Source organism: Photinus pyralis, unplaced genomic scaffold (assembly GCF_008802855.1).
Source record: "Photinus pyralis isolate 1611_PpyrPB1 unplaced genomic scaffold, Ppyr1.3 Ppyr1.4_LG1, whole genome shotgun sequence".
Classification (NCBI taxonomy): Eukaryota; Metazoa; Arthropoda; class Insecta; order Coleoptera; family Lampyridae; genus Photinus; species Photinus pyralis.
In genome coordinates, this window is record NW_022170249.1 from 19,925,569 (window position 1) to 19,944,632 (window position 19,064).

Here is a 19,064-nt window from a genome sequence, read left to right on the forward strand (position 1 = left end):
TATGGGTATGCGTTGAAGTTACTCGTATGTTCTAATTGTGCAATTTTAACTCGGTTTGCAATAATCGCCAACAACTCATAGGTATTAACTTACGTACTTGGTTTGGAGTTAATGCATTATGCCGCAATGTAGTTCATGTGTTTATTGGGTGGCGTTTACATGACAGCACGGCGCGTAGGAATAATTCGCGATAACAACACGTGAAACATAAACGTATTTAAAAATGCTTACCAAATGTTGGTGGGTGATGGCCATCACTTCTAACAAATATCTACATAATAACAACATCGTAAACTAAATGAAAATGAGTTTGAAAAGCTTAAAAGTCTATAGAACTGTTCATAATTGTCTCTTACAAGTACCACGCACGTTTCACCGCTAAGCACCTTCCGCCATCATCACCTCTCTCTGTCTGTCATTTCTGCAGAAACCGCGCGCGCACTTTAATTTAAATTTTCGTTTTAAAACCAACTCTAACAGTATTAACGATCTTTGAGACTCGAGATAGTTTATAATTTTGTACTGCTGCATGTCTGTCCGTCTGCCTGTGCACGGTAACTTTGTTTAGAAACGTCCGGTCGCTTTGAAGATTGGTACACATGTTCTTAAGAATATAAGAAAGGTCGCTATTGTTTTTCAGTTACGTAGACTAAGAGGCCAAAAAGTTACAGCCCAAAAACTGCCCGAACCTTCAAAGCAGGGTATCTTTTATAATAAATTCTTGCTACAAGGAACATATGAATGCCCGGTTTTCTGTGTCGGTAAATATTCCTTAAACCTCACGCAACTTTGAAGGTGAAAAAAAATATTACGCATGCGCAATCCAATTTCTGTATTCGTTAAGATATTTAAATTAAATTTTGTATGTACGCACCTCGAGTAAGAGTAAAAGTAAAACTAATGGTAATGGGAATGCGGAGAAGTCAAAGATATTATTAAGACGATGGATGTTAGTGCTATTTGATTTGGTCGTCTATTAATGTACATTTACATAGTCATAGGACTGACTCGATACAGTAATGTGCTCACATGCGCACACCGATGATAATTTTTGCACCATTATCTAATTTTTAAAAATGCGAAAATGCATTTGAGAGGGGTTAAGTATACATCACCCCCCCCCCCCCACTATGCATTTTGTCGGTATTTTTGCCACCCGGTGCGCTTAATTGCACCACCAATTGCAGTCACGGTTAGTCATGAAAAATTTTCAAAAAGTGTTGTAGAGCTAACTTCACGTTTTCAAAGGTTACATTCTTAATATGTTTTTTTTGCACTACCTTGTACCTTTCACCATGCTCAAATGCGCCGTAAACAGAAATGTTTACGCCTTTTAAGACCCCTTTGCAGTCCTGTGTCCAAGATATACACATCCGAAACTATACAAGATATGACGATGGTCAAATTAGAGAAAAATGCCCAATTAAAGAGATATTGTGCTTTAAAGAAAACCAGAAAATTCCGATTATTTCCGATGACATGTCACAAAAACCGAGATATGGCCAGTTTCTCCGTCCGTCCGTCTGTCCGAGGCCTTAACTACCACAGTTTTCAAGATATTTAGTTCGTTCCTCTTGCATTCGGTAGCTAATAGCTTTGGCACCTCAACCAAGAAAAATCTTGACGATTAATCTGTGCATGCGCAATGGAAATATGTCTTTAAAATTTTCCACCACAGATACTTGTAGTAAAGACAAACATATGGCATATTGGAAAAATAACATGTGCGCATGCGCAAACTACGCAATGTCAACTTCCTTATTTATGGAATTTTTTTGAAATTTTAACCACAGATGTTTCTAGTAAAGACATTGAACTGTATACTAACGTAACTGGAACGGTTGCGCTATAACAAATAAATGAGGCAAATAAATTTGTAGGCAACCCGCAGTAGTAAAGGGTATCTGTCTCTTTTTATCTTATTACTTTAAACGATATTTATCTTTATCCTGAGTGAATATGCTTAATTGTAAAATCTTTTTGTATTTTAAATTGATAATTCATAAATAAACTAGTCTATTGAATACTTTTGTATGTTCGCAAACATTTAGACCATTTAAAATTAAGTTTAAAGTTGTTTTTTTGATGCATATAAAAGTATGGGTTTATAATGTCTAAAATTTTCTCTTTTATCAGTATTTTAGTTGAAATTGTCCTACTTTGTAGGTGTATGATTTATAATTTACAAAAAAGATGAATTTTTTAAAATGCACTTTTATTTTAAATACACACATACATAATACCTATAGTTTATACATTTAACAATTATTAAATAAAATTAATTTATTCATTTTTTGCCGAACTGTTGCAGATTTTCCATGAAATTCTAAATTTTTTAATTTGGAATGGTGGTGCATTCTGCATTTCAAGAAGACATCCACTATTTTCCGTATGATCTGAATTTCATGGGAATCTTCAGCAAGAAACTCTTCTGTTACTGGATGCGTTGGCTTAAAGATGTGAATCTTTGCTGAAAAATTGTGAATTGCCGCGTTTGTTAATAAAAGTTTCAGATTGTAGGTATTTTTTAAAACACCTCCTTGTTCGATTAGAAGGCGAAACTGTTTTTCAACAAAGTTCACAATCTCATAGACTACTTTAGAAGAGTAAATTAAGCCTCCTCTAGTAACATGGTTCACAAATTTTTTATATATTTCATCTGAAGCAGAATAACTATGGTCTAGTAAGTCATTATTTTTATAGACTAATATTTCTATACAATGGTTACATGTTGCTTTTTTAACTAGATTTTTTACTATGTATCCGGAAATGTAGAAAATTACATTTTCTTGAAAATCTGTCAATTTCACATTTGCCAAATCCTTTATAAAGTTTTGAATCTGAGAAAGTTCCTCACCAGAATCTTGTGCTATTTCTTTTCTGTGCCTCTCCTCTGACCTGAACTCAAAAGATGGAGTAGAGTATGTCGCAAAATCGCTACAATTAGCACTAACACTTGGAGTTATCGAATTTCGAAATATTAGTTGTCTAAGAGCCCACTTCAACTGCTGACTATTGGGATTGTTGTTCCAACCTCCCCTACTTCGAATGCATGAAAAGAAGAGCTCTAGATGGTCTTGTGAACATTTGTATGTTAAAAAATATGAAAAGGGCTCTTTATTTAAGTTAAATAAATCTTTAGCTAAACCAACTATACCTTCCATCGTTAAAATGAATCCAACTGCAAATGTTTTACGTTGATGATGAAGTAAAGAAATATTATTCACTTTTAATGATTTTAAATAGTCTTTAGTTGTGTTAAATATTTCTTCATAATATTTTAATGACTGAGGTCTGATAGGTGCCTTAAAACCCCTTCCATATGGATTTCTCGAATTTAGCATATCAAATGCCCTGTCTATAAATCTAATAAATTCTACAGTAGCAGCACTTTTTTGGAAATCAGGAACTTCACATTGTTCTAAATATTCAATAGCATCTGCTACTCCGCTGCTTAAAGTTTGAGCTGCTAGACGCACATTCATTATTTTATTTTTATAATTAATATGGGTTGCTGCTGTCATGATTATACAGGGTGTTTTTTTGGGAGCTTTAGTTAAAAGTTTCTGGGAAAGTAAAATAGGTAGGTTTTTGAAAATTTGTACTTAGGAGTTACTCTGAAGGCCGAATCGATGTAAAATATTTTCAAAATGGCCGCACTTCCGGAAACACCGGAAGTAGATAGTAACTTCGTTATTTTAAATGGCAACCCCTATTTTTTATTGCATTTTTGGATTCTACGTGAAATTTCAGTTCTTTTGATACCCATATGTCGATATCTGCCATTTATGGTTTTTAAGTTATTTTGACTTTAAGAAAAAAAATGGCGGATGCAGATGGTACCTTGATAATTGATTACTTGAAAACGGTTGTAGTCATGGCAACCTATTTTTATCAGTGAATAGAGAATGAATAGGGCTTTCTTTTAGTGCACTTAAAACAAAGTTAAGTTGCATACAACCGCACCTATGGAGATCCAAATTTAAGAAACTTCAAAGTCTATAAACTCAGTTTTTTTAAATGGAATGACCATGTTCTTAATATTGCATGAGATAGAGAATCGAAATTGGCATATTTTGACTATACATGTTCCTATAGCTATCTTTAACAGTTTCTGATTTATTCCCATTCCATTGAATTGATCTCGGAATTGATGCCATTTTTTTCGCATTTTCTTTTTAGTAGTTGGCCATGATTTTATAACAATCGAATTTTAAACAAATCAAGGAATGGATTCTTTAATACCATTGATTCTAGTTCTAGTCTAAATAATTCATTAATAAATAACTCATTTATTAAGGATATAGGACGGAAAATTTTTGAAAAATCTAAACAGAGTCGTTCAACTGAATTTCTTAAACAAGTCTGGAAATTAAGAGAGGTAATGTGATATCTGTTCTAGCAACAATTCCATACCAAAAATGTTTCAACGAAGTTTTTTATATTTTGCATTGAATTTAATATGTTAATCTTGCATTTGCAATTCAATTCATTTTCTTAAATATTCTCTTGTAGAGCTTTGTATCACTTGTGCTTCAACGGTTTGTAGTGCATTAGGGGTACAAAATTTCCAAAATTCATACAATTTCGTTCCAGTTTTTGAGTGAATGTACGGAAAGCACGCGCCGCGATTCTGCCCATTTCACCATAAATAACAATTAAATTCCAAAATAGGTGAAACCACTGCGAGTCATTTTTCGATTTTTGAAAAACTTATGTTAACCTATAACAGTGGGTGATGGATTAGTGTCACTAGATTTGTTTAAAATTCAATTGTTATAGAATCATGGCCGACTACTAAAAAGAAAATCCGAAAAAAATAGTGTCAATTCAATAAAATGGGAATAAGTCAGAAACTGTTAAAGATAGCTATAGGAACATGTATAGTCAAAATATGCCCATTTCGATTCTCTATCTCATGGAATAGTAAGAACATGGTCATTCCATTAAAAAAAACTGAGTTTTTAGTCTTTGAAGTTTCATAAATTTGGATATTCATAGGGGCGGTCGTACGCAACTTAACTTTTTTTTAAGTGCACTAAAAGAAAGCCCTATTCATTCTCTATGCACTGATAAAAATAGGTTGCCATGACTACAACCGTTTTCAAGTAATCAATTATCAAGGTACCATCTGCATCCGCCATTTTTTTTCTTAAAGTCAAAATAACTTAAAAACCATAAATGGCAGATATCGACATATGGGTATCAAAAGAACTGAAATTTCACATAGAATCGAAAAATGCAATAAAAAATAGGGGTTGCCATTTAAAATAACGAAGTTACTATCTACTTCCGGTGTTTCCGGAAGTGCGGCCATTTTGAAAATATTTTACATCGATTCGGCCTTCAGAGTAACTCCTAAGTACAAATTTTCAAAAACCTACCTATTTTACTTTCCCAGAAACTTTTAACTAAAGCTCCCAAAAAAACACCCTGTATGTATAGTCCCTACTAGGGACAGGAGACACAGTCGGTACAATGATGGCGGCAGTCAATGACCTCGAATAAATGTTCATCAATATATATTTGTTATTATTGAATGTAACATGACATGGCGCTGCGAGTGAGTTATATAAACGCGAAAAATTGTTAAGTGCGATTGTGTGCCGAGGACTGTAGTGTCCAAAACCAAAATACGGTGTGAAAACTTTTGTGTTTTTACTGAAGTTAGGTTAGAGTTGTTTTCGAGTACTTATTCCATACTTGTACAATGGAAGGTTTAAAGCCACCAAGTCCGATGAGCTTGGAAGGAGACGTAGGAGTAAATTTTAGAAAGTGGAAGCAACAGTTTGAAATGTTTATGTTGGCTTCGGGCTTGGATGTAAAGGCAAGTGTGTCCAGTGAGCAGAAAGTGGCAATACTATTACATAGTATTGGCTCAGAAGTGTATGAAATTTACACTACATTAGAATTGTCGGATGAAGAGAGAAAGAGTTGGAAAGAAGTACTTAAAAAACTTGAAGTCTACTTTAAGCCGAAGGAAAATGAAACAATAAATAGGCATATGTTTCACACCAGACGACAGAAAGATGGGGAGAGTATAGACAGTTTCGTGACCGATCTGAAAAAGTTGGCTCAAAGTTGCAATTTTGGAGATGTCAAGGATAGCTTGATACGTGATAGAATTGTATGTGGTGTAATAGATCATAAGGTGAGAGATGCATTGCTTAGGGAGACAGAGCTCGACTTGAAGAAATGTGTGGATATGTGTAGAGCAGCTGAGCTGGCGAATTTGCAGTCGAAACAGATTGGAGAATGTGGATCAAAGATTGATGCAGTGTCGAGGAAGCCAAAGTACAAAAAGGAGACGAGGGACGACCACCATGGAAAACAAAGCAGGTGTAAAGCATGCGGCTTAAAGCATGGAAAAGTGTGTCCAGCGTTTCGTAAGATGTGCAACAAGTGTAAGCAATACAACCACTTTGCGGTTATGTGTCCGTCAAATGTGTCGTCAAGTTCCTCGAAGAAAGCAAAAGTGTATGAGGTTCAGGAAAGCTCAAGTGAGTTGGAAGAAACCGATGGAGATGAAATGTTCGTGGGGATGGTGAAGAAGAAAGAAGACAATGTCAAGTATGTCAATGGCATTAGCGAGTGGTTTCAGAAAATTAACGTAGGTAAGCACAGCATTAATTGTAAAGTGGATACGGGAGCTGATGTTAATATCTTGAACCTAAAAGTTGCAAAGGATTTAAATCTCTATGTAAGACCAAGTAAAGTCAAGTTAAAAAGCTATAATGATTCTAAAATTGATGTCGTGGGTAAGACAACATTAGAATGCAGAATAAAGGAGAAAAAGTATGATGTGGACTTCCAAGTAGTAGATTTAGACGCACCCTGTATAATTGGACTACCGTTTATAGAAAAGTTCCAATTACTGAAAAAAGTACATGCAGTGGAACAAAACAACGTAGAGTATTTAATTAAACAAAATGAAGATTTATTCAAAGGCATCGGTGAGATGAAGCAGAGTTGCGAAATTAGACTCAAAAGTGAGATAGAACCAGTTACAGAACCACTGAGAAGAATATCATTGAGCTTGCAACCTAAAGTTAAGCTCGAGTTAGAGAGAATGGTAAAAAATGGAATAATTAGAAGTGTGACTGAACCGACGGAGTGGTGCAGCTCATTAGTAACCGTCAAGAAGCCCGATGGTTCACTGAGGTTATGTTTGGACCCTCAGAATTTGAACAGAGCTGTAATCAGAGAAATTTACCAAATACCATCGTTCGAGCAGTTAGCATCAAAAATGTCAGGTGCTAAAATATTTTCCATTTTGGACGGAAACAAAGGATTTTACCAGATAAAACTTAAAGAAGAGTGTCAACTTCTAACCACGTTTAATGCTGGCAATTTTGGAAGGTACTGTTACCAAAGGTTACCATATGGGTTATGCTCAAGTCCGGAAATCTTTCATAGGATGTTCCAACAAGTTTTTAGTGGTCTTGAAGGAGTGGAAGTGTATATCGACGATATATTAATATATGCAGTTGATGAAGTGGAGCATTATAATCGGTTAAAAGCAGTGTTAGATCGTGCTCGTCAAGCGAATGTGCGGTTTAATAAATTAAAGTGCAAGTTTGGAGTGAGTGAGGTTAAATATGTGGGTCATGTGTTCTCAAAAGAAGGATTAAAACCCGATTATGACAAGGTACGTGCCATTGTGGAGATGGACGATCCCAAGGACAAGAAGCAACTTCAAACAGTTCTAGGAATGGTGACGTATGTAAGTAAGTTTATACCTAACCTTACGAATGTAACTTTTTCTATGAGACAATTGTTAAGAAATAATGTTGAATTTATGTGGACTGATAAAGAAAGGTCAGACTTTCAAAAACTTAAAAGACTTTTGACAGAAAAGCCAGTTTTAAAATATTATGATGTGAATAAAGATGTCATATTGTCAGTAGATAGTAGCAGCCAAGGGCTTGGAGCAGTTTTGTTGCAAGATTCACTACCTATAGCATATGCCTCCAAGGCTTTGACTGATACTCAAAAATCTTGGGCTCAGATTGAAAAGGAATTGTTGGCCATTGTACATGGTTGCGAACGGTTTCATCAATATGTTTACGGACGTAAAGTACTAGTTGAAACAGACCATCGACCGTTGGAGTATATTTTTAAAAAACCTTTGTCAGAAACTCCTCTTAGATTACAGAGATTAAGGTTAAGATTGCAAAAATATGATTTAGATGTTAGATATAAGTCAGGTAGAGAATTACTGTTAGCAGATGCTTTGTCAAGGTCATATTTAAAAGATGACTTAGGGATGAAAGAAATTGAAGATGAGATTTATGTGCATGTTAGTATGATAGTGGAAAATTTGTCTTTTTCAAATGATAAAATTGAATTATTTCGACAAGAGACAAAATCAGATACTGATTTACAAACGGTTATGACATACATTCAACATGGATGGCCTAAATATGATAAAATACCAAATCAGTTAAAGTTTTATTATAGCATTAGAGATACCTTATTTGTGATTAATGATTTGCTTTTTAGAAATGAAACTGTTGTTGTTCCAAAAAGTTTAAGATCAAAAATGTTAAAATTAATTCATTGTAGTCACTTTGGAATTGAAAAATGCAAATTAAGGGCAAAAAGTGTTTTATTTTGGCCTCACATGTTTAAAGAAATTGAGGATGTAGTAAAAAATTGCAGTTCTTGTTTAAAATATCAAAGAAAACATGGCCATGAAAAGTTATTATTAAGAGACATACCGAATAGACCCTGGGAGATAGTAGGGGTAGATTTATTTTATTTTCAGAATAAGACCTTTGTTCTAGTGATCGATTATTATTCAAAGTATGTTGATTTTAAGGAATTACGTGCTGAAACTACTGAGAATGTTATTGTTGCACTAAAGTCAATTTTTTCTTTGTTTGGAAAACCAAAGATCATTTATAGTGATGGTGGACCACAATTTTTCAGAAGTTTTAAATTTAAAGATTTTATTAGAGAATGGGGTTTACAGCACCAAACCTCAAGTCCTTATTATGCTAGATCTAATGGCATGGTGGAAAGATATGTGCAAACAATAAAAAATATGCTTAAAAAATCAGTTGACTCGGGACTAGATCCATATATAGCCTTAATTGAGTACAGAAATACACCGATAAGTAGCGAAATCAATAAGTCCCCCAGTGAATTGGTTTTTGGACATAAAATTAATGCCTTTCTACCTACCACTGAAGATTTTTTTTTAACAAATGAACAGTCTATCAGAGATAAACTAAAACATTCTCAAGAAAAATATAAGTATTTTCATGATAGAAAAAATAATGTAAAACCATTGTCTTTCGAAAAGGGAGAAATAGTACACATTCGAGATAAAGTTCATAATATGACACCGGTAAAAGTAATAGGTCCAGCAGATAGACCTCGTTCTTACCAAGTACAGTTACCTTCAGGTAATATAGTAGATAGAAATCGGCATAATATGTATAAAGCGTCAACACAATTTCGCGTAGATGAACCTGTAACCTTAATGCAAAATAGTGAACAAGTTCAAAATCCTGAAAAGACAGAAAATAGTAATAATCAGGAATCTCGTCAGGAATTAAGTTCATTAATTAAGCCAGAAGTTTCTTGTAAAACGCGAACTGGAAGGGTAGTTAAGAAACCCCAATATTTGTCTGATTATGTTGTAGAATAGTATAGTATTTAAGTATCTCTGTAAGTTTTGTTTGTATAACTTTGTTTAAAGAAAAAGGATGTCATGATTATATGTATAGTCCCTACTAGGGACAGGAGACACAGTCGGTACAATGATGGCGGCAGTCAATGACCTCGAATAAATGTTCATCAATATATATTTGTTATTATTGAATGTAACATGACATTGCCTAACAGCTGGTTAAAATAATTCTATTGAACTAAAGTAAAGTTTACGCTTTACAACAATTAATAAGATAATCTGCCACTTCCAATGCACTGCAGAGAGTCACATAAAGACCATATTGGGTTTGATGAGCTAGCTTCGCGTGCTGCGGTACGGGCATTTCAGACATCTCCACTAAAGAGTCCAGAAACTCGTTTATAACCTGTTGTGCAAATGTGTGTCTTTAAAATATATTACTTTGTTTCTGTGTACAAATTTACAAATCATTATTGATGCAGCAACACACCTGATGCTGACTACCTATACAAATTTTATGTAGAAAAAGATTAAACTGTTCATACCTTTCTTGCACACTTTTTCGTTTCAAATTTGTGCACAGTGTCCTCATCTTTACTTTCGCACGCATCAGCTTCATACGTAACACTTTCCCCCGGTCTGATGCTATTCCATGGAGTATTTGCGTTCATAGCATCTATTAGAGTATTAATTCTACGAATGAAGGCTATAGTTGGGGCGCTGTCTTCCAAATTCGGATATCCCTCCTCCTGATACGCTTCCATCGCATCAGCAACAGTTTTGCTAAAAAACTATTTTAGATGTAAAAAAGGAACCATACATTCGCTAATGTATATGTACTGCAACATTGATTTTAAAAAAATGATCAACTTACACCGAATGCCATGCCTACATTCATTTTTTGATAATTGGGGAGATATAGGTGGTCTCGTGATAGCTTGTGACATCGTTGAATAGGTTTACCTCTGACATTATCTGCCTCATAAAGTGCTACCCAATGCGAAAATTTGACTATTCCGTCAGGAGTTACAAGCTGCAATGCAATAAATCAATAACAATAAATTAGTCATTGCGTTAAATAAACTAAACTTGATATTATTTTGTGATGAAATAGGTCTATAAATTTCATTGGTACTTACATCTTTAACCAGTCCTTTTTCGTTTGGAAATATTCTGCTTTTCAATGACTTAATTAAGTGTGGAAAATCTGAACACATATAGATTCTTCTATCTTCATCACAAGGATGTTGAAAGCTTGTTCGACCTTTATTAGCGATCATGTTCATACCCTCCTGTTTTGTTTTTCTTTGACTAAAGGGGTTGCTTAGGCCTACCTCCGCCCACATATTCCTGTTCCAAGGAGCTCCATCACACACCCACATGTCAACATGAAGATCACATTGTTCTAGTAAACATGTTGCCTCTAGAGCAAGTTTTACTAGAAGTGGTCCCTTCAATGCACCCTTTCCTAGAAATGCCGCTATTGTTTGAAACCATGTCTTTTTCCACGGTTTGAACATAAAGACGAGCGCATGGTCGCCTGGCTGATCAGTCAATTCTTCTGGAGTATAATTTCCAAGATTTACAAACCCATCAATCTTCAGTGTATTTTTGTTAAAATTTAGTGCAGAACACAAACTGATTTCATCAAAAATGAGGCAACCTGTAATGAGGATTGAACACAATGAATTTCATCTGTTACACATCTTATTTTACTTACCATGTCGTTAATCGATTTCCATCACTTTACATTTCTGTTTTAATAGCTCAAAGATTCCAGGAAGGAAACCAAATGATGGTTTTAGTTTTTCATGTATCTTTGTAATGTTCTTGTTGAGGGCAAGGGAAGTGTCTGATCTCTTATCATTTTTCGGTAGAGCGCTGGAGATTTTATTTTTAACAATGTACACTCGTACACCCACTGCTGAGTATATCGCCGGCCATTAGGTGTTTTGGCTTGCGCTGCAGAAATGCAAACTTTGACTGCTTCCTGTTGGCGTGAAGGCAATTTCTTAACGATCACTTCAATTTGTGATTCGTTAATATCATCATACTTCTTTTGTATGGCTTCTAATACTCCCTCTAGTTTTTTGACCTGTTGAGAAGATGTTATGTATATATCGTGTTGTCTAATTTTTATATTAAACGTTTAGTACATACCTTTTTAGTTAACGTTCTTTTTTCGTATCGCAATTTTTTTGTTTGTTTCCTGAATGCTATCCTTTTTACTCTTCGCCTTCTTTCTAACCTAATATCTGATTGTCTCTTCGCAGCACAATATTTACATCTTTTTACATTTTTTGTCTGATCAAGATCTGGCTTAGCGTAGTATCCTTTGCACCTTTCCACTTCTTTCCCTGAACCAGGACATGCTTCATAACTATTCACGTCTTTCAAGAAAGTAGCCAATTCTTCAAAATTTTTGATATTTCCTGTTATGTCAGTTTTCTTACTATTTATTATCACTATCGGTTTCACTTCTTTATCGCCACTTGCTTTTCTATGACTTGTATGTCTTGTTTCAAAACAACTTCAAAATAGGTGTTACAGTTCAAATTTCAATTTCCTATAGCATTTTAGTACCTGGCTTTATACAAAATTTGTTAGATGTCGTTTAAGGTTTTAAAGTAAAATTTAAGGCGATAAATGATAACGCCGATCGCTATTATTGGAATAATTGGGTATTGTTGCTTCGCACTTGGTCGTTGTTGCATCCATTTTGATATTAATCGAGTGCGAATATAAAAGTAATTGAGTTATCCTTAGTAAAGGTAGTTAGAAGTATCTAATTAGCATTGTCTTAGAAGACTTGATAACTCAAGAATTAATTGATTTAAACAGCAACTTATATCTGCAGGCCGCCCGTTATCTCAGGTATTATTTCTATTGTATTACGCGGTTTTATCGTCAATAACTATTTTAGGCCTGTTTATTTTTCCGTTTTCTTTCCCATTTTGGGATTTCGCCTACTTTTGATTTGGAATCGTATATAAAGGAGTTCGTCCGAAAATTAGACGTACCCTATCACCGTTTCTACTTGAAGATAATTGCCCAGGAAATGCCGCACGCCAAGAAGATTATCATTATCACCTTTACCAATTTATCAAAATGGCCGCTGTCGTCCCAAAGATAAGCTAAGCTTCAGTTAAGGTCAGCTCTCTTTTATATTTATTATCACCAACTATTGGAGTCGCCGAATTTCCGTTTACTATCGAACATCGAATATCAACTTTAACTTTCTTATATCGAACGAATACATTTTTTTTATTAAGTTATTATCACTAATTAGAGTCAAATTTTGAAGTAAAATTCTGTCAGGGAATCTACGAGGTCGCTCCAAAAGTTACTTGAACGCGTTATAAGGTTGCGTGTATATTTAGGGTGTTCCCTTAGGCGGTATCGTCAAACCAAGTCAGCATTACAGTATTTTAGTTATTAATTTTAAAACTTGGTTTGGGGAACCGGGTTGCGAGCGCTCCCGACTCACACCTACGGCCCTTCCGTCGGCACAATTATTGCAGTTTTTTTTGGTTTTATCACAGGTACCATAATTAAAATAAGTACCCACAATTATTATAGTTATTCCAGAATTCGTAGATTTCCATTTGCGTCAATTTGTTAAATCAAATATTCAACTCAATTTCACGTACTTATTGTTTTAATTTAATTCTGTATTCGAATCGTATCGAAGTTAATTTAATAGAATACTACTATCTTAGCACCGCGTAATTTATTTATCTATTTATTACTAGAGATTTTAATGGACTTATCCTGGGTCAGGTAAGCAGTACTGAATTGGTGACAGTGATTAAAGACCCTGGCGCCCTTATCTCATTTTTATCTATGCTAAGAACCTACGCCCTAGCGGCCGTGCATACTGTTCCAATAGAATTTGTTAGCATTCTCTGGAAAGTATTATTTATTTTAAATTGCGGTAGCATAGGTAAGAATTTCTTCTTTTTTAATAAATGTCCACATGGAATGTGGCAAAGTAGTCTGCTGGGGGTTTTCTTGCAAAGTAAAAGCAAATGAATCACACATGCTGCTACTACTTGCTTTAACTTCCTGGTGCAGAGTGATTGATGAATCTGGCGAAGCTACGTCTTGTATGTCTTTATCCTGACGGCTTGTAGGACCCAATGCGCAGCACAGCGCACTATCTTGAATTGTACCTTCAAGAACCGTTTTAATTGGAGGTGTGAATCTGGACCTAAGTTGAATATTGTTGGCACAGCATTAGGTGTTAGTCTGGGAGGCTTGCACGTTTTAAGTATAGTTCCATCTGGTAAAGGGTTTTCACTAGTTTCTCTTACAACAAAATGTGGTTCGAAATGTTTCTCACAAACTCTGGTGTTTTCGTTAATTTTGTCTTTAGGAATTGGTATTACTAGTTTCCAACTTTCGATCATCCCCTGAAATGTAATGTTAAATACTCCTTCTAGTCTTTAATAATTAAATATTGAACTTACTCGAGGAGCTTTAAAGACGGATACACGTGTTGAAAAATCATCTTTTTTTCTAGTAGAATCATAATTGCTCTTACATCCAAACACAGCACACTTATACACCCTTTTGGTATGAATACCCAAATTATATTTCGCCTAATCACAGGATTAATGAAGGAGTGCAATTAAAATAAGTTAGGTGTCTATTACCTAACCACTTAACGAATAATAAAAAGGTAAAGCTTAGCGCCGTACTTAGCAGTTTGAAATAGGTAGTGTGCAAAAAATCGTGCGTTAGAATGCGGCGTCGGCAGAATTTAGAAACGCTGATTCATTCCATTTTATAACATTGGTTTTGCAAACTAATGTAAAACCTAATTTGCAAATTTTTTTTAAATCAACGAATTTTATGTTAGAACTAAATAAGTTAAAAGAAAAGATTATGTCACGGTAATGTCTTTATGACGTTGAGCCAGAATTAGTACCTAACTCAAAGCCACGGTGAATAAAGACTCAAAGCTTATGATTATACCTCGTCTGTACAAAATTAAAAAAACTACACTATCTTTTCCTTAATTTAACTAATTACCTGGACAAAAATGCGTTACTCTCAGTTTACTATGCCAAAGTGTATTCTGCTTTTAGTTACAACATTATCGTGTGGGGATACAAGCAACAGAAGCTTGTAGAGTGTTTACCTTACAAAAACGAGTAATCCGGCGTATATACAATCTAAAATTTAACGAATCGTGTAGAGACACGTTTAGAAACAATAGACTTTTAACCTTTGTGTCAGTTTACTTGTTAAAAATTTTAGTGTACATTCATAAACACCGACTAGTTTTAAAACGAAACCGTGACAACCATGAATATTCCACTAGATCTGGAGATAATTTATATCTTCCGAAATGCCATCACTCAAAATTCAAGAAGTCGGTCCAGTACGCAGGGTGTTACCTTTACAATGCACTATCACCTGACATCAAGAATATCACTAACACAAACACTTTCAAAAATGTGCTCAAAGACCTACTCATTGTAAAGTGTTGTTACACAATCCAAGAGTACTTGAATGTCATCTAAATAATAATGTTTGTCCAATATTTGTACAATGTGTGTGTTTTATACCTATTGATTTTCTTTGTGTGACTAGCCTTATCTATTGTAAAAATAGCTACAAAGGTCTAATAAATTATTATTATTATTATTATTATTATTATTATTATTATTATTATACGATTGCTGGGTTTCTCCAACAAAACTTAAGTAAGGCTTAAGTTATAGCGCCGTGTTATTTGGTCGTGCTTGGTCGAAATGAATCAATTGCTTAGTAACGTTGAACTTAAGTCGAAGTGAAGTAAGAAATAATGTTGGAGAAACCGACCATAAAAACTTGAAATAATAGGTGCTTTCTTTTGCTTTTGGATTTTGAATCCAGATCAGTGCAGTTCCGATCGCAACTTCTGAACGTAAAAAAATCAAAAGAACATGATTTTGTAAGGTTGGGTTATTTGCGATAGAATCAGTTGCAAAAGAACGTAATTCACGTCTGACATTTTTTATTTGTTAGGTTAGTAAATAAACCAGATGGATATTAACAAATTTGTTTTGGTAACAAACCATTATTATTTATTACATTCCTGACTATCGTTTATTTCACCTTTAGGATCAATTGTTAACCCCAATGGATGCAATGAGTACTTCAAGTAGTAATAGTAGTGACGATGATGAAAGGGACAATCACATAAGAATTAAGGATTATGTTGAAACAATAGTTCTGAATTATGCAGTGGATGACTTTAAAAGTCATTTTAGAATGGACCGAACTAGTATTTCCACATTAATTGAACGCTATGATCCTAATGTCTCACTCAAACAGGGTGGTTGGCCTCGTGTTACTAGTACCAAGGCAGTGTTATTGACTGTGTGGTACTTGGCTAACATTGAAACTTTCCGACAAATTGGGGACAGGTTTGATGTCACATTAAGTTGTGCACATGGTACTGTAATAGTATATTAAGTATGGAGAACGGTAAGGGATTTTTACCGTTCGAAGACAATTGTTTGGAGGAGGAGCGCAGCGACGACTCCAATTATTGTCTGAGAACGGTAACCCTTAACGTTCGACGTGCTTATAACATTTTTTGCGCGATCGGAATAAAAATTATGCAATCATTAGAAATACTACTTACTGAGAAAAGAACGAGCGGAATAAATCGAAATGATCGAAGTGGTATTGTATAGGTACTTACATCACTAGGTAACGAGTTTGTTATTTGTCAAAACTGAAAATAATAAATTCATCAAATTGTGTCTGTAGTTTTCTAGCTTTTATACTTCAGTTATGAGCGATTCCGACAGCGATCTAATAGACGAAATAGAAGAAGCATGGGACATTGGATGTTCGGCGGTAATACCACAAAAGTCAAGGATCCGGTACGAGAATACGTACAACATTTTTAAACAGTGGTGCAGTGAGAGAAATGTAGGTGTTACCGAGAAGGTTCTGTTGGCTTATTTCGTTAAACGAAGTGATAAGCTGAAGAGTCCAGGAAGTTTATGGGCAGAATATTCCATGCTAAAGAGCACAATATTTTTATATGAATCTATTAATATTTCGACATTTTCCACGTTAATTGCTTATCTTAAAAGAAAAAATGTTGGTCATAGACCAAAAAAAGCTCAAGTCTTCACGAAAAATGATATGGTGAAATTTTTAAATGAGGCGCCCGATGAAATATTCCTTATCCACAAAGTAAGTTTAAATTATAAAATTTGTGTCTCCATTATTTGTGTTGCATCTATAGGTAGCTATGATTCTTGGCGTGGCAGGGGCTTGCAGGAGAGAGGAGCTGTACAACATGAAAGTTGCAGATATTGAAGACCATGGAGCCCTTCTTGTAGTAAAAATTCCCAACTCGAAAACAAATATCCAACGGACATTTACTGTAACAAGTCAAGTGGACGACAAAGTTTCCTATTTGGAAATTTATCGAAAATACATTAAACTTCGACCCACCAACGTAGTTTCCGCACACCTGTTCTTAAATTATCGTAACGGAAAATGCAGTCAACAAGTAGTTGGAAAAGGGACGATTGGGAAATGGCCATCAAAAATTGCAACATATTTGAAATTAGAAGGATCGAACGATTATACAGGTCATGCATTTCGGCGCACTTCAGCCACTTTTTTGGTTAATAAAGGTGTAGATGTATTAGGTTTAAAAAGGCATGGTGGATGGAGGTCTTCGACGGTGGCCGAAGGCTATGTCGAAGATTCTCTACAAAACAAAATTGAATTTGCCAATAAAATTTTATGTACTGGTAGTAACAGTGAATTGGAATGTGTCAATCAAAACCATAGCACGTCTTCAAACACCATCTCTATTGCTTCCGGTTCTAATGAAGAACGTATTGTTTATATTGGAAACAACAGCACAAACTGTACTTTTAATATAACAATAAATAAATAAAAATTAAATGTAATGTAAGACTTTGACTGTTGATTTTGAATTTGAATTGATTGTTTTTAAAAAGGCGTCGGTAAGTATTTTTGCTGTTCTGTTGTGTTCGGTAAGTAATTTTGGCGTCGTCGTAATCATAGCAACTGGTAAATTCCACCTACTGTCATGGAAACACACATGGTAAATAGTCAGAAATGACCGATCGCGCAAAAAAGTTGTTACGGAATATCTTATTAGGATTAGTGGTGACTATATAAAGTGGCCTACTGATGTTAAAGCTGTTGATGAATCTATAAGCTTTGAAAAAAAGAAAAATATAAGTAATGTAATTGGAGCCATAGATGGAACCCATTTTAGAATTAATAGACCTAAAGTTCACCCTGAAGATTATTGTAACAGGAAAGGATACCATAGCATCATTATGCAAGGGGTTGTAAATAGCAAAATGGTATTTATTGACATTTATGCATATATATAAGAGAAGTATATGGATAAACGAGTGGACACGCCTATCGCCAACGTTAGTGGATGGAAATATACTTCTGTCCTTAGTTGGGAACTAAGCGCTAATGCGCTTGCGTGTTATTATGTAGTGTTATTTACCAAGCATTTACTCCAGTTTGACATAACGGATTGAGGTTAAATTGTTTGTTTAGTTTATGAGTTATTGAACTTTTGTTTAATTTTAATAGTAAAGAAGCCTTTCGTAGTTATATAAATCAGTATACGTAAGTGATACACAATAATTGTAAAGGAATACCTAATGTTTGGCAATTTTAGTGTGTTCATTACTTAGAAATAAAGAAATGCAGGTACTTGTGGGAAAGTGGATTCTTCGGTTTCATGGCACAAGTAAGTTACAATGCAATTATCTGCAATCAATTCATTTATGCCATTGGTACTTGTTATTAGATTCCCAAGTGAAAAAAGCAACAAGAATCGGTGACTGCAAGCATGTGAACTATCGGAATTCGATGATGTAAAAACAAGGTTGTGTTCTCGTCATTTTAACCGCTATGACTGCATTGATTTGGATGCACGCAAGCATGATGGGGGCACGAAGTTATATGGGGGTCACTTAACACCTAAAAGATTTCCAACTCGACAATGTTAATTTTATTTTAAAATCAGTAAATGTCTTTAATTTAATTGTGTTTCTTTGAACATTGGTAATGTATCACTTTATATTATAGCTGATGCGAACTTATCCAATTTCATGTTATATTCAAGATATAATCCCTATAGGTATATTATTTCAATTGCAATTTAAGTTTCTAAATCGTTACAAAGTTTGCCTTCGAAGTTGAAGGGTGTAACCGTAAACAAACTCCGCTGAGGAAGCTCGAAAGTTCTCCTTGAAAATGCTACAGTTTCCAAGCAGAACGATACGGAGTACCTTGAACCAGAACACACTGGGTGGCACGTGAGCGCTGATTTGAGTTGGCAGTGAAATCATTCAAGTAGGCCATTGACTGCAGGTCCCGAATCCTTGTGTGCCGAAAACAATGTTGAGGGCAC

At 34.8% G+C, this 19,064-nt stretch overlaps 2 protein-coding genes and 2 long non-coding RNA genes across 4 annotated transcripts; 3 read left to right on the plus strand and 1 right to left on the minus strand.

The window, feature by feature from the left end:
• Nucleotides 1-9,886: 9,886 nt before the first annotated feature.
• Nucleotides 9,887-12,207, minus strand: LOC116160393. The gene is made up of 6 exons (XM_031473577.1): nt 11,798-12,207; nt 11,358-11,732; nt 10,777-11,300; nt 10,512-10,670; nt 10,183-10,428; nt 9,887-10,043 (listed from the first exon to the last, which is right to left on the minus strand). The coding sequence occupies exons 3-6, from the start codon at nt 11,155-11,157 to the stop codon at nt 9,888-9,890; spliced, it is 942 nt and encodes a 313-aa protein (XP_031329437.1). The 5' UTR covers nt 11,158-11,300; nt 11,358-11,732; nt 11,798-12,207; the 3' UTR covers nt 9,887.
• A 185-nt stretch (nt 12,208-12,392) lies between these two features.
• Nucleotides 12,393-12,714, plus strand: LOC116160394. Its single transcript, XR_004143207.1, has 2 exons — nt 12,393-12,511; nt 12,561-12,714. It is a non-coding gene; the product is annotated as an uncharacterized LOC116160394 (long non-coding RNA).
• A 3,179-nt stretch (nt 12,715-15,893) lies between these two features.
• LOC116159397 lies at nt 15,894-17,592 on the plus strand. The gene is made up of 2 exons (XM_031472365.1): nt 15,894-16,837; nt 16,890-17,592. The coding sequence occupies exons 1-2, from the start codon at nt 16,427-16,429 to the stop codon at nt 17,553-17,555; spliced, it is 1,077 nt and encodes a 358-aa protein (XP_031328225.1). The 5' UTR covers nt 15,894-16,426; the 3' UTR covers nt 17,556-17,592.
• Nucleotides 17,593-17,987: 395 nt separating this feature from the next.
• Nucleotides 17,988-18,344, plus strand: LOC116159722. Its single transcript, XR_004143036.1, has 3 exons — nt 17,988-18,184; nt 18,239-18,274; nt 18,327-18,344. It is a non-coding gene; the product is annotated as an uncharacterized LOC116159722 (long non-coding RNA).
• The last annotated feature ends 720 nt before the right edge of the window (nt 18,345-19,064 follow it).